This window comes from Myzus persicae, unplaced genomic scaffold (genome assembly GCF_001856785.1).
Source record: "Myzus persicae strain clone G006 unplaced genomic scaffold, MPER_G0061.0, whole genome shotgun sequence".
Lineage (NCBI taxonomy): Eukaryota > Metazoa > Arthropoda > Insecta > Hemiptera > Aphididae > Myzus > Myzus persicae.
In genome coordinates this window covers 39,549-62,367 of record NW_019104190.1, presented here as the reverse complement: position 1 = coordinate 62,367, position 22,819 = coordinate 39,549, and the positions used below count along the sequence as shown (strand labels likewise).

Below are 22,819 nucleotides of genomic sequence, written 5' to 3'. Positions count from 1 at the left end.
ATGATAATATACTATATAATATTATATATATATATATATATATATATATATTAATATACTTCAAAGCAATACCACCTTATGTATAGACTATAGGTACCTATATCAAATGTATAATTATCTTTCTGACATTTATTTTCTCTTTATAGCCATAATAGCATAACACATCTTGCCAACAGGTCAAGTTCATTAAATCATCGCGCGCACACCGCCTGAGTTGAAGAATTCGGCTTCATAGTTTATACCATTATACCTTCATTATAAGTTAGGACCTAATGATTATGGGGTACCAATCTATCAATAATATAAATCATAAAACCAATATCATATTTCAACTACAATTTGTTTTTATTATACCCATCACTATCGTCTATCATACTTAATTAATGACCGACTAAATGAATACACGAAAATCTTATTAGTTCTTATTATTTCTCTAAGTACATTATTTGTTATATTATCGTAATCATATTGTGAATAACGAAGTATATATTAATGTGCATTCATCTATACATTTTTAAACAATGTGAAAACATATTACAAAATAATAATTGTTTGTTAGACGTTGAAAAATAAATAACAGTATTAAACTATACTGTACCTAAAATAAAATTATAAACTATTTAAACTTAAAATTTGAAATGTAATAAGTAATTTTAATTAATTTTAACTCAATTAAATATTTAATTTTAATAAAAAAATAACATTTTAAAACTACGTATATATTCTGATTTTTTAAGTATGGCAAAATAAATATATATTGTTTAGACTATGGAGTCCTACAGTATAAATTACTGATGTATATAAACTTAGATATTTCTATAATAGGCAGTAGACAATTACGGGCATACCTACTATTCAGAAAAAGAATTTCACTATAAGAAAGTACAAAGCCGTGAACGGTTTAACGATCAAACACTTTTTTACAAACATATATAGTAAGGAAATAAGTAAATATGACTCTATAATATTATAGTTATACTACTATAATCAATATCTTTATTGTATTTATTAATAAATATGTTAAAAAATAAATTTGGTTGAATACCTACCAGTTCGAATTATTTAAAACTTAATAAAAATGTATAAATAGTTTTATAGTCAGACAGTATATCACATAAAGGCTATAATTGACAATGACTTTTATCATAGAACTGAGTCCATCATGGTAGGGTTCGTGGACAGATTGTATCTAACCTGCCGACAAGAAATTATTATTATTCAAATAAAATAGGACAGGTATTAGCAAAACGTTTTAAGTGTTCAAACTACAAACCATTATGTACCATTTGACTGTTTGAGAGAACTTGTAAAAAATTTTTAATTATTTGAAAATATATGGTGTATCTGTATTTTGTAATTTTAAATTTACCTTATTAGTGATTTATTTGTGAGATATGATTATATGAAGAAATTATGATACAATGCTACGATACGTATTCCCTTTGTTATACACTATGCTGATATAATCTCTGTACCTTCAATCAAAATGTATTTTATCAATAAAAGAAACGCCTTAATCAATATAAATTATCATTTAATAATTATAATATAGTCATGCATGCGAACATCCGGTTATTGTAGAATATTTTATAAAAACGGTATATTATACATAATCGCATCGATGATACTTTGTTACATCAACACAGAATTCATTAAAATAACTTTTTAAACAGTTAGGTATAACACTTATAATTAATTTTCATAATACAGAAGTGATGTTGCATATTGTATCTTGTCATTACTTTTTGGTTATTAGTATAATATTTTAAAAAAATAATATTAATGAATTTTGAAAAATGTCACTTTCACATCCACGAACCATAAAAGTTATTATAAATCAATGATAAGTAATAATAAGTAAAAATATAAGAATATATCATAAAAATCGAAAGTAACGTTGAACGTCCTAAACATAGAATGTTGGATGAAAAAAATTTAATTTCCTATAAACTATGATATAAAATACAAAATATATTTTCATTTTTCATACTACAATGGGCACTTGTATTATAATATTATATATTATTTTTAGTGTATAGAGGTTACATATGACATTTTGAAAATAATGACTCTTGGCCTCTGGCTGGGCATTCGTTTGAATAATCCCACGGCCAAATAAAACATATTTTAGCTTGAGGGTTGGGCGAGACGTGTGTTAGACTCAACACAATAGTTTATTTTAAATCCCTGTGTAGGAGGGGACTTTTCTCTAACAAAAATATAACAACAGAAATGTACAGGTGTTTATAAGAATTATAAGTAATGTTTTTTTCTCTTTATAGAAAAATGTATTTTAATAGAGACTTCATTTATGATTATATATTTATATGCCAACAAAAAATGCAAACCATAAAAATGTATTCAGGTGTAAGGTAATATATTTTATACTTGACTTTGATGTTCAACTAAAAGGACTCTGACGATATTTTTACGAAAAAATTACTATAATCACAAATATAATGTTATCATATGGGTAGTCATAATGTACCGTGTAATTAGATATCATAACTTTGGTGCCGTTGACCCACATTTAAGCACAAAAGACTATTATCCACGGTTAGATTGACTTCAGATGTACACAATGAAATATTACGATTCTATGAAACTATATAAAGATATTAACCGTGTCCTAAGATTTTTAAAACCTCATATAGATTATCAAGTTAGGTACATATATACGTATATGTAGTTTAATAGAATGTGCACATTGGATAGTAATAACAATCTACGTATAAAATAACTTCATTGAAAGAAATTTTCTAACATTAATAAATAATATAAAATCAACAAACAATATTATTTAATAATACATTTATAAATAATTCATCGAATATCATCCGCTAATTCAGATTTGAGAAGGATTAAGGAGTTACATTATTTTTTTTATTCATTTGGTTTGAGTATTTTTACTTAAATTATCTCGATATAAATTATAAATATTTATTATTTATTTTTAAATTAAAAAAGACCTAAGGTTTAAAAGGAAAAATACAAAAAATATTTTTTTCTTACCTGTGTTTTTCTTAAGTGAGACTGTTTAATCCATCAAAACACCATATTCCCGCAGAGAAATATTAACACTTTCACTAGACCGACGGTACACTTAACTAGAATATTTCACAAAACTTTAAAAACTGAAAAATACTAAATAAGCACTAGCAAAAAGTAAAATGCAATAATATAAATGTGTATAGGTAATGGTTAGTATAAACGATACCGGTATTGCGACACCTTACTCGGAGCCGTCCAACCGACACGGGTTATTGTACTTAACTACCTAGAAAGAAGAAACCTGTTGGCCAAGACAGGCAGGTGCGCCCCTACCACTACGGTGCGCAGGTAAAACGGACAAATTGTGGCGAGTGTTCCTTCCTAAATAACGAAAATCATGTTGATAGTAATAATAATAATAATAATGATACACATCATTATAAAATAATAATTAAAGGTAAAATACTAAAGATAATGTAAGATTTGTAAATACATTTGTAATTGTTTTATTTGTTTATAACTATTAAGGTCAGTAATCACTCTGATTTATCTATAATAAATTGAATAGTATATAACCTATAGAGAAGTACATTTTTATAATATTATAATGTAAACCTTTTTATTTTGTATTACGTTTATATATTACTACAATACAATTTATTAATTACAATAATAAGTAATGGGTAATATTATTATCCCTAAGAGGTATAGAATTTTTAACAAATTAATTAACAGATGAAGTTAAAACATAATAATATATGCATAGTGTATCCATTTCATGCACAACATACCTATTATTATATTAGGCCATTAGGGTAGATAATATATATACTACATAAATATGAAAAACTATGTATAAAGTGTATATTAATCTGCAGGATGTAAATATTTATTTTTGTCTAAAACTTAAGTGTAATTCAAACGTGTATAAAAATATTAAAAAATTATTGCTTTATACTTATTATTTTTATTTAATACTACAGAATCCACTTTTAAAATTAGCAAAAATGCTGAATAACTGTTTAGTGTGAATAGGATTAAACGCTGAAGTACAAATTTAGATATATTTAAAGCAATTACACTTTAAGCAATGTAAACATTGATTAAACGATGTATTTTAAATAGGTAGGTATGCAAGTCTAAATATATTTGAATATACTTTAATATTTTTACTAAATTGGTCTTGAAATTCTGATTTCAAATGCTATGAAAATTGATACATTGCAGTTACGAGTATGAAATACATAAAGTATACAAAATAAATATAATATGAGAGTACATGTAACTATACTAAAGATGAATAATTGACTTTACTGTGATTCCATATAGGCAGATAAGTAGCGAATTCCTATCTGTGTATACTGTATATAACAAATTTAGCTTTAATGAGCTTCAACATTTTTTTTTAGCTTATGAAAAACAGATCATAGGGAAATAAACTTTTATTAAAGTTTTTTGTGATTTTGTGCGGTGTAATGTTTATATCTGTCATCAGACGTCAATAGTTTATATGATCTAGTTGGTGCTTAGGGGAGGTCAAAAGTAAAAAATTCGCTGCAGTTTTCAAAATAAACAGAAAGTTGTTCGTAAATTAGTTTCAGCTAAAATAAATGTTGTTTTTTTACTGTAGCGATTAAAGGTAGAAACATGCATTTTTCACCAAATAATTGTGTTAGCATTTTATAAGCACGACATTGTTTTCAAAATATTATAGCTCTTTTTGTACTATTTATAGACATAACAAAATTTCAATCTTCATATAGTAAACATTTTTGTTTGTGAATAAAAAAGCTTAAAAATGTAATACATGGTTTCTCACGAGTTGCTTTTTTGTCAATTGAATAATATAAAAATACTGTAATTTTTTTTTATTAGCGCTAAAAGTTAAATTTTACAAAAATTGTCAGACTCACGAAAATATGTTACTTAATTTGTATTTAAACATGGTTAATTTAAACACCAAAGACTTGGGAAAGTGGGTACTATTCTGCAGTACATCAGTGGAAAGAAATCCTGAAATTCCTAAGGAAATTAAAATGTAGATTTTCCATAGTTCATAAATCATAACCATCATATCAAGCCTGAGAGTTTCGAATATGTCGTCAGTTTATTATTAAGTTATGTTTAATATTATATCTATGCACACAAATAAACTATAGAATTTCTAAAACATAAGCTATAATAAGTATTAAGTACTTAATAACTATGAGTAATAAATTAACTCAATTAAGTTTATGTAGTAAGTAAAATAAATAAATGTATAAAAATTATAGATGGCAATGAAACATATTATTTTGAGATGAAAAATAATATAATTCATATATAATGATAATTAATTAATATTCAGTAATAATTATAAGAATATATTATTTTATATAATAAGCTAATTAAGCAATAATAGCATAACTGTAGTATTCAAATTTATTTACATTTATTTTTACCTTGATTTGGAAGTAATTTTTCATTATTAGGGTTAACGCAGATTAGTACCTAATTAAAATTGTAAAGTATATATACCTAAGTTAAAAAATTATTTGTAAATGTATTTTTAATGTAATCATAAGTTTCATAAAAATATTTTAAAAACGTATAGACATAAGATATGACTCATCAAATTTTAATAATCCCACGTAAATTCTTATCTGTATTATTATTAGTAGCATTTTTTCTATGAGTAAAAATAATATTAAAAAATTGAAGACAAACAATTGAAGGGGCAAATTTACAGCGTAATTTGTGTCTTTTAACAGTTAACATTTATTTTTTTGAAAAGAATACAATTTTCAAATTTCATATTGCTGTACTCGTTAAAGTTATAATATTCTCAATTATAAACTTTATGTATTTTTGTTTTAGATCATGTTTCAACCATATACGGCATCCTACAGTTGAATGAACCGTCTAACCACAATATTCTTTTAGGACTCATATATGGACAATTATGGTTAATAGAGTTGTCAATATTAAAGTCATAAAATTGATACTTCTCATAATATTTATAGTTGTATATTTTGTTAATATTAGTTGTAACTTGTATACTACTAGTAGGTACTACAATTCAGTGTTTTTACTTCTTATAAGGTTAGATAAACCATCTACTTAGTACTTATAACGTGCATAATTATATTATAAATACAATTATACTTATTTATATTATATAAGGTATTTTGAAGTTATTTGAAAAATCGTAAACACATTTAAATTTTAAGTATTTTATAAATTAAAAAAGTATATTGAGCATACAATAATTATTGTAACTGAATAAAATATTATTCAGTTAGGAAAGTATTTTAATTTTTAACGAATAACGAATCAGGTAAGAATTAATATGACTAAGATTCGACAAATAGTTTATATCAAGCATTATTCAAATTTACTACGCCACACAAATTCTTAGAATACCTACTTAAGAACTAGGTATGTATTTATTTTTCTGCTTTCATTAAGGGAATTTATTTTTAATAGATTACTCATACATTTTTATATAAGGTACTTGCTGACAAATTATGGGTTATGTGATTTGAGATAAAATACATGAAACTAACCTACTTATGTTAATAAACTTACTGTATTATTGGCTTATATATATATGACATATTACTGCATAGGTGGATATTTGGTCAAATCTATGAGAATTTGATCCTTGCAACCCCCTCCCCCCCCAAAAAAAAAATCCACCAATGTATATTAGGTATAATTTGATTTTAGTTACATTAACATTCAAATAATTTTGTTAATTGTTCTGCTGTCATTCAACTACATGTTTTACTTTTATGACGATGAGTGCTTGGTATTATTAAATCGTTACATCCTGTTTGCGACTCAGGTCAAATAATTTTATCATACATTGTAATTATTTAATACAACTCAATATAAATAAAATCAATTAACATAAATGTGGCTATAATATGTCAATTGTTTTTTCGACTCATAAGAACGCCTTAAAATTCCTCTCTTTCGTTATCCAGGAAAAATTCGTAAAATTCAAAATCTCAATCTTCTACTAAATCGATTTGAATTCCCTAACTATTTCGATAATCTAAGCTATATTATTTTACTCGTCACGATTCCATAATAATAAAATTATAATTGTGTGGGAAAAATATTTTTATAATATTACAATATTATTTTTATGATTTAAATAATAAAGAACTTATAACTGCAAGTCAGAATTATTCAGCAGGTGGTTTGAAATCGGACAATGTAAAAATGAGGGAAAATGAATTTTAATATTAAGCCACCCAGACATTTGTATGTCCTTGACAATGGTGACTAATCAAAACGGAATTGGGGGTGGAGATGGTGGGGAAATCAGCATGACGTTGGCCTGCAAAGACGGTGAACATTGACTTTCACCAGATGCAAAAAAAATGCTTCTATGACGAACGTGGAGGCCTGTATTTTTTCTCCACCTTCTTATTGCCGAGACTGAGTAATCCGGTATTGATTTTCACTTCCTATTATAAACATACAGTCGTCGCTGTCGGTCTGACGACTATTTGATTTGAAACAGCCTCCGTCATACAAAAAAAAACCTATCCGGTTTCGACTTATTTTCATCGAAAGATGACACTGCCATTTATAGACTCACTACCTAAATGCAGCCGTGCAGGGGTGGTTTTTGTTGATTATTTTCTTAGGGTGCGGTGTGGTAATAACATAGAGACACGCACAAGGATTAAAGGGTGGGTTTATTATTATCACATTCTATACTTGGTGTTTTTTTTCTTGAAAAGTGGTTCCCGCGTGCACCGTTTGTATTATATATGTGTCTGGAATGTGGTGTGGGCTTGAAGGTCGACTACAAACCTTTTGGCCCCATAGGTACACACGCATACACAGACGTTAAGACCTCGTTTCGTACAGGCAAACTTGACGAGTTGCCGCTGGTGGTGTGTATAAGTGTAAGAGACATACACACATACATGCCAGCATCACGAGTTTAGGTAGGTACCTCAACTGTCGTGATGGCTTATCTACATTATACATAAGTATCACATTACATTTCGACAATTTTCTACACCCTTATCATTTGAAAAATGTTATTATTGACAAAGATGAACAGTATAGGTACCCAAAATTATGTACCTACATATATTGCAGTGTACTTGTTGTTGGATTATAAGTAATTTTATTATTAGCGAGTTCACTAAATCATCTGAAAATTAAAATTCGTCGTAAATGCTACCTAGTATTATATTATTATTATATTACAGTCGAAGAGGACACTGGACGATAGGCAGGAAGAGCGTGTTGTATATGATGAATAGATCTAACTGTACAAAAGGATAAGAGGTAAAAAAGCACCGTTAAATACGTTAAACAACACAAAAAAGAGACTCAGCACGATAGGTCCACCATATCTAATCAGTATATATTATTATTAATACATAGCGACGCGCGAGTAGGTATCGGTACGACGTGTCACGTCAATCAAGATTCAATACTATTCAAGATATTATATTATTTTTGTTGCACACAATAAAATAAAATTGTTATTTTACTTAAAAATATACGCCGTGTGCAATGGGATACCTGTTAGCAACAGATTCGTGCAGTACAATACGATTATAGACAAATATGATATGTGCGATAATATAATAATAATATCATGAGAACTCTTACATTTTGTTACGTTACGTCCGAAAAAAAACAAACGAAAAAAAAAAAATAAATAATCGTCTTGATTTTGTGCTAGCTACCACGTATGATTGGATATGGAATGTTTGGTGTATAGGTCACACGTTACCGTGTACCGTTAAGAAGCCTCGAGGGTCATCGATACAAGAATGTCTCACATCATTTTTAATTTATGAAAATCATGTTCACAGGATAGTTTGATTATGTTTCCGGTTTTTGTTTTCAAATTTCTGACTTTCTATTGTTTTCTTTGGTTTTTAGTCGTAAAGGTAATCGAAGCTACTCGTATCTATGTATAATATATATTAATATATTATATACAGATAGGTATCAATACACCATGGGTAATAGAGGTCAAGATTTGTTTTATTTATACACCTAGTTCAATGACGTTATTTGTATACATTATCAACATAATTATTGATAATTGGTATTTATATTAACTTAACGGAATTTTACAATTTATTTCATCACAGCAACACAAAAATAGTTTCTTGTACAACTATTCATTTTATACTGCAACCCAACTCATAGAAACTATATGTGCTTACAGACTCCAATAGTACAGTTAACAGCTCGATAAGTTGATAATCGATTTTATAACTATTTGAAAGTGTTCTTTAACTGCATTCTTAGAAAACGTTTAAAATTCAAAATGTTTGAAATACCTTTATGCTAGATAGTAGATTCCAAGGTATGCCTACCTAATTCTCTGTGTTATACTTTTATCTAAACTTTCATCGTAAAAATGAAACTTCTTTGTTAAAAGTTAAAACTAATAACTAAAAATATGAAGTATATATACCCATGACATTGAATTTGAAGAATAGTGATTATTTGATGACATATATTTTTTTTAATACCATTAAATAACCACTAAAATAATTTATTTAATTAACTTAATTAGGTAATTTGTAGGCTAAATAAAAAGCAAAATAATGAAATAATAAAATATATAAATCTTAAATTACAAACATTAAAAATAGTACAAGTATCAAATAAAAACTAATCAAATAGGTTTATAAAATATTATTTTCATTTTTATTATAACCTTATATTATTAGTTTTAATATTTAACTTTAATTATTACGTCTGGATAAATGTATCATTTAGCTTAATGAATTAATAAACAATCGAAGTTAAACAAATAAACAATTAACACAATAGTATAAAATTGTAAAGTATATTATATTATGATTAATGAAAAAATAACCATCTACAATCGTGGGGACTTGACTTCTAAAAATAACTCTAAACCCATTGAATAAATGACATCTAGAGATTAGGCTATTAAAACTAATTTTCCACAATTTTTTTTAAGAAATCAAAATCTAAAATAAAATAGTTTGTCCACTTACACTTTCTACGTATTTTAAAAATATACAATTATAAATTGATAATCTGATGAGGTTCTAACTATTTTTTGTATAATAGTAAATATTGAAATATTTTAAAAACTATATACATGCACTTGTGTCTGTGGTTGACGTCGCAGAGTCAACCTACGACTGAGTTTGAATCATGATTCAAAGTTAAGTTTTTAAATGTGAAACAAATCAAGACATTAAAATCACAATGACTGATAGCAGTTATGGGTAGGTTATGTTTAGCATAACAGATCGCCTTAAAGTTGCACCTACGCGCCGATATGTGCCGTTGATAGAATATGAGACACTCCATGAGATGATGTCCTAGTGCTGAAGGCGACGCTAAGATTGGTGTCAGTAGAATTCTCTCATTATGTCAACCCCAGGAGGTTGCCGGAAATGATTTAACATTCTTCGAGACCCCACCCTGAGTATTTACCGCGTCGTTGAATGCTGCAGACCACAAAGACCTAGATTAATTTAATTTGCAACCGACGGTATTTGTAACGAAATACGTTTAGTCATAAATATGTACAAGATAAATTGTTCATCAGAATAATTCCACTGCCTTTCGGTTTGTACATAGATGAAAATATAAGACATTTTTTAGTTGTTATTAACATAACATTCTAAAAACAGAAATAAATAAAATGAACGCATGAAAAGTGTTGGGAGATTTTTATGAAGTCTAATAATTAATTCTTACAACATTTTGATTGATAACTTTTTATCTTATACCTATCTATCATCTTTTATAATATTTCTGGTTGTTTTTGTTATTAATGTAAACAATTAGTGATTTACGGGAGGGGGTTTGCCGTGGTATACTGTTATAATTGCTATTATCGTTTGAATGCAAAATAAATCTGTAATGAATCTTAATTCATATAGGTACAATTATCATATATATTATTATATTATGTGTTATACATTTAATAATTTAATAGATAATGAACGCATGTAAGTACATTAATAATTTATCTCATTCAAAACCTAACCCAGTTCTTACTATAGGTAACTGTACTTCGGTATTATACATTTATACTTATAGGTACCTACCTACCTACATATTATTTAAGCTACACTCGGCGTGATTTAAAGTTCAAATTATTGCACTTGATTATAAAAATAATACTTTATGACTACATCAATGATCTATAGGCAAGTCTTTCAATAGTTATCTAACCTTGCATGCATTCACAAAATATCGAATATATTGGTAGGTACTATTAGCATAGGACTCATAGGAGTACATTCACGAATATATAAATAATATTAAAATTCAATTCGGCGGAGATGTTATTAACTATTATAAGGAATATATTTGCTAATTTAATAAAAACCTGTTCTTACAACACGGAATTTGAATAAGTAACCCCATACGGCCATACCTAACTGTACATCTCGTAGTATTCATAATTTGTATATACTTCTTCTTATAAGATAATTATAATGTGATATCTATAAATAGTACATATTTGAAATATTTTATTTTTACTAATTATATATTAAGTACATGATACACATGCACATTTTAAAATAAAACAGAATCGATTATTATTTTTTGATTATGTACCAAAGATAATTATTTCGTGAAGATGTTAAAATATGAGTGTATGGAATAAATTTAAAATTTTGAACGGGTCGTATAATAGACTAGTCAATATTTTATCGACAGTATTATATATTTACGTAGAAAATATAATTTAATTAAAGACGTTTTATTATATTAATCCGTCGAATCTCAATTCATTAACAATGCATAATATTATATCTTAATTCTTAAACTGTACTTATAGGCTAATATTTTTTTTGAATTAAAATTGTTCAACTAGTCCACGTGTTATGGACAAGATTTAAACCTGCTTTAGTAAGTGTCTTTGAAGTATAAATTATAAATTCATAATATTAGATACTCTTGTACAGGCGTAGCGTGCATAATATACATGTTAAAAAAATATTGTTTGATGTTTTTTCTGTTTCTATACAAATAAAATCAATTATACTTAGTACTGTCACTTTAGATGTATACACTTCTCTTAAAAAATATACATTCTACACATTAAGATGATGGTAATGATACAATAAGATTATGAAAAAAAGAACAGTAAAAAAACGTTAGTATTATTCATTGATGACAGTGGACAGGTGACAGTTACTTAACACACCTATAACCTAACCTTATCTCATCTGACCTAAGAATAAAAGAGAAAATGCTTTAATATTTGTTTAGTAAAAATCTGTTAATGAACAAAAAGAAAAGAAAATTTCTCAGACACGTTTTTATTCCAATGAAACGTGAGTGATTAATCCCTCAGCCGAGTTCAGTGGACATACAAATTTAAGTGAGCTGACTTTTGTAGAATTTTTTACAAACTCTTTTTATTTTATAAAACTCTACGGAACTAAGACTGAAAAAAAAGACATAACCATCTGTGTTTATCTACGTGTTTTGTGGTGAACACGCGGTTAATTAATTCCCGTTAGCAAAAACTTCTCCGTTAGTTCTCCATTAATGTACTCGTAGGTGTAAAATACTATAGTATTATTTTATACTCAATCATATTTTCGTGTAAAAACTAAAATGTAATTAAACATTAGAGTAAGTTATAATACAACATCCAATGTTATCCTAGTCAATTTTTTCACGAACCTTTAAAATTGTAAATACATTTTACTATTTGAGTAATGACTAATGAGCGATGAGTAATGAGTAATGAGTAATGAGTAATCGATTGATGCGGAATGTGAAAATTGATTTCTTTATATTCGTTTGCATTTTTTAACCGCGAATGAAAATCATCTACCTACCGTCTCCCTGCAATAATATAAAATATGTTAGTATATGCACTTACCTTCAATACCTAGTCGTTAATTATTACTACAGCCACTGCAGGGGCTTGTAAGTTACGTATAAAGGATTTTCATTTTGTTCTGTATGTTCTCGATTTATAGCAGACCAAGCTAGAAATCTGAGGCATAACATTTTGAGTTTAAAGTTTGACAATTAAAAATGGATACTTGCTTAATAACTTATTACCTATCTATAAACAAATGTACTCATTGTTATTGGTACCTTTACCTATAAAAAAATTCAGAGTAGGTAATAAATTTAATATATTAATTGTTAAACTACAATTCTAATTTACATTTAAAACCATTACTTATAATATCTTTATGATGCGTATGTATAAAATATACCTATGGGTACCTACGGCTGTAAGTACATATATTATATTTTATTTGCAAAAAGCATTTGTGAAGATATTTTTTTGTGTGTATACATACAATTATTACACCACGAACGTGTGAGAATGAGCTACCTATAGGTACTAGCATCGATATGAGAACTAATTTTATTTTTAATGATTAAGTAGGTATACCTATGAAATAATTTTTGCATATTATGCAAATCATTATCTGGAGCTATTTAATTAGATACCTACCTATGTAATAATACTATTCGCACAGTGAAGAATCTTTTTTTACTACGAATTAACTTCAGAAAGAAAACTAGTTTTGAATACCCATATTAGTCTATATACGAATAGTTGACGACGACACCGCTATAAAAACTCAATTTGCCAATTCTCCCATGATACAACGTAATATTTTTTCCTGCGTCAAGTTCAAGTACATGTTAATTATATAGATCAAAAACAAGAATTCGCTATAGTGGAAATGTTAAGGTTATACGTCATGTCGTCATAAATTCACAAGATGTACCTACCTACCTAAAAATTAAACTGGATTTTTTAAACCATATACCTATATAGGTGGCTAGTCGCGACTATGTATAATGTTTCAGCTTCATGTCTAGTGTTTACATAGGTACAACTGTATAAATAAATAATAGGTGTCTACCTAATCTGTCACACCTGTACATACTTATTACAGTTATATATAGTGTAGGTATTGTATTTAAAAACTGAAACAAAACATTTATAAGATGAATTGACATTTTTGAACTTCTATTTGCAGCAGGAATGTATATAATAATGGCTATTAAGGCGGCTGAAAATGTAAATGTATATACCTAAAACACAATGTGATTGGATTAATATTTAAAATATACAGATACGTTAAGTCATAATTAGGGCTTGGATTTGGAGCAATAAGCAAATGCTTCTTTTGAGAGGAGTGTCGTTCTGATTTCAATGAGGTAAACTTGTTTTGCTTTTGTTTGCTTTTTTCCACAAAACCAGTTTTTTTATTGCTTCTTAGTTCTTCCCCTATTTGGTTCTCTTTTCTTAATTTTGACATATTTTTCTTGAAAATTTAACTTATTTCGATGCTTATTACATTAGGACAATATTATCACAGGTTATTGTGCCGAAATTGTATAGTGTTATCTACACTTTAATGACCTTGATTACAGTTGTATATACGACTTAAGGAAAGCTAATGTTGAAGTAGCGAAATTATTTTAGAAAAGTTCAAGATCGTGTTTTTACAAAGAATAATGCATGGGTAGAACTTCGAAAAATTAATAGTATTCATAACGAAACTGCACTAAACATAAATGCGGAACACAATGATTTAAATGATTTAGTTTATATGAAATATGCATCGATTACATAGGTTGAAGTGGAAAGGTCTTTTTCTATATATAAAAATATATACGCACCCAAAATGATGAATTTTAATGAAAGTAACTTCGCATGGTCGTATATTCCTTTTTAAAATACCTATTTAATTTTATGTGTCATTTAAATTTGTTTTTTTAGAATTAAATTTAATAAATGCTTTTTTTTGCTTTTTTTGGCTACTTAAAATGCTTTTTCAAGGATTTATTTTGCTACAAAATCCGAGCCTTAGTTATTATATACAAAGAGCTAATTATTAAGTTTTTAAAAGTTTAAAATATGATTTTAATATCATACACTAAAAAAAACATTAAAAATAAAAATATTTTCTTAATAGACCTTAAACTGGTAAAAATGTAAAAATGTAAAATATGCTTTTTTTTTACTTCAGATAATTTAATATATACATAAAATATATACTTTCAGACTGCAGTTAGGTACGATAGAAACGTATAATGTAAAATATATAGTATATTATGTATTAACACTAAACTTTATACATTTTTAATATATTCATTTACCCTCCTACAATTGCATATAGCCAATAACCATGTAATAATATACATAAACTTGAAAATAATGATTACTTACATTTACTACGGTGAATTGTTTAAATTCAGTCACACTTTAAACAACCAAACAAATAAAACAATTTTTAATTTAATTACAAACAATAATAATAATTTTTGAACAAGTATTTTTGCCATTTTAAATTAAAAAACATTTTTTTTTTTTTTACTTGTGCGTGACGAAATATTATCAACTCTTGAAATGAACAAATAATACAATTTATTCTTAAGTATGTTGTATAGGCTGAGTATTAAATTAATCTTCAAAATATGCTTTTATATGCAAAATAAATTATTTTCTACGAATTCTGTACTGGACAACTCGTCCAGAATTTTTGCCCCCTGAGCTGCATAAAGTCAATAGATATATCTAAAAATTCGCTCTTTAGACTCGTATACTTACAAGGTGCATTTGTGTATAAGGTACTTAAATATAAATGTTATATTTAAGGTCTAACATAACAATTATTGAATCATGAACCTAGCTGATATAGTCTGTAGAGTGCACAACCACGTAGGTACTCAGGCATTTAATATCTATATAGACACTAAATTTAATCCATGCTGAATGTGTTCTGAAATAGAGTTTTGGTTATCGAAACTATAATAATATTTAAGTAGGTAAGTAAAGGTATTCAAGCGTATCAAAGAACTTCCGACACAATATTTTATAAACACCGCCTGCAGTAATTGACTGCGAAATTCTCCACCAGTCAAGTAGGTAAAGGTAATAGATTGTATGTTATAAAATGTTCATAAATAATAAATTGAAGCTGAAAATGAAAAGTTGTATTTGTGCTTTTACTTATTAATAGTTTAATTATTAACTTACCTACTCTCTAAATGAATAAGTCACAATCAATTAAATCGATGCATATACCTATATATATGCTTATGGTTGGTACGTAGTTATAACTTATAATCAGCTTGTTTTATATTAATATGAGACCAGAGACGATCTGAGGATGACAATATTAATGAATAATAAGTAGGTAATAGCTATAAATTATATGATTTTATTAAGTATAAAAATATAGTTATATAGGTATTATATTATGAAGCACAATTGCTAATTTTTTATACAGTTTTTTTATATTAAAATATATGTATGGGAGGTATAAAGAAGAACATTTTTTTATATGGCTCGAAAACTCGTTTTTTGTTCATGCCTTTTTTAATTGGATTATAATGAAAAATATATTTTCTTCCTAGGTCAAGGTACATTCAATGCCACTTTTACATTCAATAGACAGAACTTGAATGTAACCATATAATACTTTATTTATTTTATAAACTTGATGTTGCGATACTTATGATAGGATTCCAGGAAGATCGAATATAAGATCCAACAACATAAGTCATAATAATAATAAAAGTTGACTACTTACTCGAGTACTTTTATACTAATTGATGCATATGGAATTTAAAAATATTTTTGTTATAGAATTGAGTGAATTATTAAATATTAATATAAATTATAATGCAACATCCTACAAGATAATACAGTTCATAAATAATAGGTAGGCACCATTGTACCAGCTGAGTTAATACCATGTATAAGATTATTACCAGGGCCCGGATGTTGATGCCCTAAAAACCTATAAAAATCCAGTAAAAAATGCATTTACCCATGATGTAAAAGACCCAAAAATCCCTAAAAATGTTAAATGTTAATGACCTAAATTCTTATACAACTGTTAGTTAATACAATTATTCATTTATTTTAAATTCAAAATTATAAACATATTATATATTATGCTAAGTTGGCGTACCCAATAAAGTTGTGGGTTTTTCTTCAATTTGGGGAAAATATAAAAATTGAATATCTTAATGACAAATGAACAATTCGTAATTTAAAATGCAAAATAAAAATTAGTTATACATAAAAGATTTATACGTTATTGAAACCCATTTTAAGTTAGGAAAGTATCGTCAATTATGTTCCAAATAAATTGCAAAATTCATCGATATCTGGGTTTTTAATTAGTCTAATAATTGTATTTTATAGACAACAGGTGGGTATTTGAATATACTATAGGTATCTTTATAAATATCAATCATCTACCAATAATTCAGTATTATTTTAGTACCTACCATTCAAATTGGATATTATTAACATATTATTTTATGTACCCATTTTTAGGTTGACTAAGAACAAAACATACACAATACGATCTACAAACCGATGTAGAACCTACCTATTTAATTCTTATATTTATAACTATTATTCCTAAAGACATAAATGATAAATCATAAACAATTTAACAATTACAATTGTATGCAGCGGCGTACCTAGCTAAATATATGTGTGAAGCTCGATCCACATGAGAGTGTGTTACAATCGTTTATTACAACTATCTTATTGAGTATAATTGTCAATTGGAGTACCCATACATGTATAATACACCTTAAAAATATTATATTATCTTAATATGGTTCAATAAAAATGTCTAAAATTATTAAGTCAATGCAAAGTATAACTTTATAAGTCAAAACTTTACTATATTTATTATATTTACATTAACCGAATTTAAGGGATAATCGAAATTATAATAATATTATTTAGGTACGTACTATCTAATTGTAAAACAAATTATTATCAATTTCGATAATATTATATTATTATTGATCGAAAATAATTATTAGTTACCTATGTAAACTTAAGTTGTTAATTTATTAGGTATTGTTTGAGACGTTTATAAGTAATAAACTAATAATATAAACTAAGTACACGCACTATGATGTCATCATAGACTCAAGTACTCAACAGACGTAGGTAATTAAAAAAAATCTCTGAAAACAAAATATTTGAAAAATGTTATGTTTTATTGTGGTTTACTTTCCTAGGAAGAAATAATGGATTTTATAATTAGGTATTATAAAAAAAACCATAATAATAAATGGAATTTAAAGCGCTATCTGTTGGTGTTGGTGTGAGTATTATTATTATCTATTACAGTATTAATGCAATTTTCCAAAATCGACCAATCAAGAGTATGGATAAATCTTAGATCATAATATTATACTATGAAGTATGATCTAAGGGATATCACGGATATTATTAAATAATACCTTTTTCTTTGCGGTTAAATATTTGAATGTTATACATAGGTAATAGCTTGGTCTTGTCTGCCACGCAGTAGGCAAAAAAAGTGTAATACCATTGATTGTAAAATTGTAATTTAATTTATAAAATTATTATTTTTGCATGATATTGGAATATTTAATTATGATCATTAGACTATAAGAGAAAAGACCCAGGACTCAGCCAGCTGCAGCGGAAATGAATTGCATTTGCTTTAAACAGTACTGAGTAGTGATGTTGTTTTTAAATGGGCAGTACTTATTTCAAGGAAATTTTGATCATAAAAATGTTTTATAATAATTATAATTACAATTTAGACTATAATAATAAATACCAATAAATAAATTATGCAATACATAATATAAAAACAACATCAATACTGGTTAAAGTCCATCCTACCAGATACAACAATTTTAGGGGGTTTTTTTCGGCATTGTTTGGCGTCCAAGCTCTATGTTCTTGATTGAAATCTTCACATAAGTCACACCATATTCATCAAATTATACTTTTAAGTGATAAATTAGTATCAATTGAATTTGAACATAGTTATGAATTATACAAAATTATACCTATTTTTATTTTGAGCATGTATATTATAAGATTAGAACATTTTATTTTATTGATTCACAAGTTAGTATTATTATTTATAGTAATTATTTTTAATAATAATGCTAGTGATTAACAATTTTTTATTTGACCAAGATTTCTATCGCTAAGGCCTAATAGTTTTCTTATTTATTTTGTTCAAATTAATTTGGAGAAATTAACCCAAATTTTAGAACCAAAATATTACCGAACATGTACACCCAATAATTTATATAAGCCATAATTTACTTATAAATAAAAGTAAATTCACAAATATTTTTAATAGTCAGTAATTTGTATAATTAATATATATATTAGGTATATATTTATGAAGTTTTAAATATTTAAAAATATATAAGAAATTAATGCCAATTTATGTCATACTAATATTATTTAAGGACAATAGACATTTATATGTTGATAATCACAAATCAAAATTCAACTTTTTTTTATTCAACAATAAAATATTGATTTTGAATTTAAAAATAAACAATGGTAAATTTAATCACTATTTATATATAATACCTATTTCTATTATATTTTATATGCCTAAAACCTTTTTAATTTATTTAACAAATTATTTCTTCTCATTGATAATTTTCGTACTCTGAGCCAATATTGTTTTGAATTAGGATCCAAATCTTTTAACGGCACTGGTCCATCTAAAATTAAATTGAATAATAAGCATTATTTTTAATTATGTTGCTAAGGTAAAATGGAATAATTTTTATAGTTATACTAATTAAAGCCAAAGTTCATTTGGACCATACTTATCGTGGTTATTTTCAACAATCGTTATAACATTTATTTTGTACAGACTACAGGCACCATTTATTTAACCTAATTTGTCCATGTATTTAGTATTTACCATGATCACCAGGAGAGAATGCTCAGAAATAAAAAAACATTAATTTTTTACTAATTTACTATAGAGATTTGACCAACAAGATGGCAACTTGGGCCTTGAGCAGAATTTTAGTCATATGCGCTAAGTTGAAAATAGTCATATTCACTTGGTGAATCGAGTGCAGTATATTATGTGAGTATTCTTTAAACATAAAGTTAAATTATTATAGACATATTTGCAATGCCAAGAAACTATTCTTGAAATATAAAGGATGAAAAGTTTCTGAAAATCATTGACAACTCCAAACATAGTATACATTCCATACATGCAACCTACATAACCTAACCTCAAATGATTAATAAATTTAATAAATTAAAATTTAGATTGATTTATAATCATTTTTGGTTTTTATTAAGATAAAATTTTTTTTAAAGTGAAATTATAAAATACTTGTGATAGAATAATAATTACTTTACAACTTAGTAAAATGATATCTCAATCATTTACAGCTTTTTCACATAGTTGACAGCAAATAATCAAACTAAGTAATTTACAATTAGGATTTAAATTATCCATTACTATTATTAATGAATAATAAATAATTATATTACCTATATTCAAATTCCAAAGCCAATCTGGGTATTCCGAGTCAGGTTTTAGTTCTATATCTTGCCCTTCTTTTAATATATTGCTCCCGCACACAAAATTGACTAATTTTTTGGCATCTGTTTCAACAGGAATTTCTGATTTTTCTAAAACTGGACCTCCTTTGCCCAGTTTTTTTTTAGACTTTCCCAATGAAATAATTCCTGAAAATAATATGAGTAATATTAAATGTTAATATAATGTAAATATGTACCTAATAACTAATAAGTAATAACATTAGTGCTTAACATAACCAATGGCGAAATGAACTAAAATAACCCATAAGCAACCTAAAATTGACCCACCACCCTCCTACCAAATGTATAACAAACACAAGTACTATTAGCATTACTATTAAGTAGTATTTGTCTACTATAATTATTATTTAGTAATTGTTTTTCACTTTTATATTGAGCACCAACCCATCCACCCTTAAATATTAAATAAAATCGAGAAGCAACTGCTTCTTAAAGACCATGTTCGTTTTGCCAATGATTGTTATTTGGAAGTATCAACCCTCTGATGCACAGAAAGTGGATATTCTTTTTTGGTACGGAGACAAGGAGTATACTGAATAATACAGATTATATTATGTTTAATATAACTTACCACTAGGTGATGCATATGAATTATTTGGTATTTGAACACAACTACGAACATAATTTAATTTAATAAGCTTAAACATTGTAACGTATAAACTCGTCCAATATTTATTATTTAATACACCAATATAATATAGAAATTAGAAAATAATAAATATATTATACGGCAGACGTCTCACGGCTCGAAGCGGTTTCTTAATCACAGTTCCATTATCAGTTTATCACATAAGTGGTCACGGTTCCGGCCATGAAGGTTAATACCACAGAATATTCTGTGTTAATATCACGGCTAAAGATAGAACTAACTATTGTAGATACTAGATAGCGCTGTGACCAATTATAGGTTTTTCAATAATGAAACATAAGAACATTTGTCTTACACATTTTAAGTTTTAAGTGTTTTAACGTCCCGATGTGCAACCATCCTATCTACAGCTGTGGTTAATATTTCTTCTCACGGACCACATAATATCTTAGTCCGTGCTTTTTCTGTAGTTATCATCATAGAATATAGATCTTACTATCTTAGGTCCATACATAGATAATAGTATAATACAGATAGGTAAGATTAGGTTATTCAGTAATCACTTATTTTCAATATCTATGCTTAGGTCATTTAATAGAGACCGCCAAGTGCCAACTCAAATTTATTTGTTTCCTAATTTAATTCAATTATTATTTTAAAACTAGCTGTTGTTCGTGCAAAGATAAGTTTTTTTTTTATAAATAAATTTGCCACATTTCTACTAGTTAAAATACCTAGGTTAGGTTGTTAATAATTAGCAATAATTTAAAGTATGTAACCAACACCGGATAAACCAACATTCATTTATATACCTATTTAACCCGACTTCGCCCTTGAAATAATAAAAAAATATAAAATATAGCTCTATGTAGGTATATGGTGTATCTTAGTTTTAGTGTAGGTACATCACAAGAAAATCGGTATCGATGAACCTCGCTCTGTAATAGTGAACTAATTCGACCAATATTGACAATTGCATAATATGGCGGAGTGGATATAGCACTATGTTTAAATAGAATATGGTTCAAACACTTCAAACTACTCTCTAAAATGTTCTAGTAAATCTAAGAACAATTTGAAATTTTCAAAAATATCAGGCAAGAAGTTTTTGAGTAAATTAAGCTACAAGCCTACAACATACATTCAAATCTCGTTAGGTAATAAAATAAAATCACATTAAAAAAATAAGTAACTTTATTATTGGAGATAATAAACGTGAAGATTTGATACACGACATGGCTTATCTGCCGAATTATAACCTATGGCCAACCACTTATAAACACATATATTTTTGATTTTCAGTTTTCCCAAATTTTCTAATTTTTTAGGCAACTTTTTCACTTTTTGTTTCTGTTAAAACCTTAGTAGGACTATTACAAACAAACAATAATAATAAAAAAAAATGAATTGAATCAAACCATCTATTCTAAAGTGATGCCATTACCAATGAACAGCATTTAATTTTACCAATTATACCAATTTATTCAACCTATTATATTACTAATGTCTAATAGTGAAATAATTTACTTTTAATCACAAACCATAAGTAATTAAGTAATTATTGACTACTTAATATATTTTCTGTTATCACTAAGCGCAATACAATGCACGAAAACACTATTTAAAGATAAAATAATACACATTATTAAAAGGTTTATTTATAAAAAATGTTAGAGATTACATAAGAATCATATTTTTTAAAGCTTTTTTAGTTCTTACACTGACCAATGTGGAGAGTTTTTTGTTATGATAATATGATATTATGGGTATAATATTCCATTTTGCATCACCAATATGTATTCTGATTTTCGATTAATATTTAAATGTTTATTAATTATTAACATTATACCTTTTTGGGGTAGATAATAAATAAATAT

At 26.6% G+C, this 22,819-nt stretch overlaps 2 protein-coding genes across 2 annotated transcripts in view; both read right to left on the bottom strand.

Annotated features, from left to right (window-relative positions):
* Positions 1-3,275, bottom strand: part of LOC111039790 (sushi, von Willebrand factor type A, EGF and pentraxin domain-containing protein 1) — a 48,816-nt gene extending 45,541 nt beyond the window's left edge. The window contains exon 1 of the mRNA XM_022323422.1: positions 3,013-3,275. The gene's annotated coding sequence lies outside the window, so the exon portion shown is untranslated. The remainder of the gene's footprint in view (positions 1-3,012) is intronic.
* A 15,920-nt stretch (positions 3,276-19,195) lies between these two features.
* Positions 19,196-21,129, bottom strand: LOC111039796 (39S ribosomal protein L54, mitochondrial). The gene is made up of 3 exons (XM_022323430.1): positions 20,925-21,129; positions 20,282-20,479; positions 19,196-19,485 (listed from the first exon to the last, which is right to left on the bottom strand). Exons 1-3 carry the CDS (start codon positions 20,998-21,000, stop codon positions 19,373-19,375), a joined length of 387 nt encoding a protein of 128 aa, XP_022179122.1. The 5' UTR covers positions 21,001-21,129; the 3' UTR covers positions 19,196-19,372.
* Positions 21,130-22,819: the final 1,690 nt, after the last annotated feature.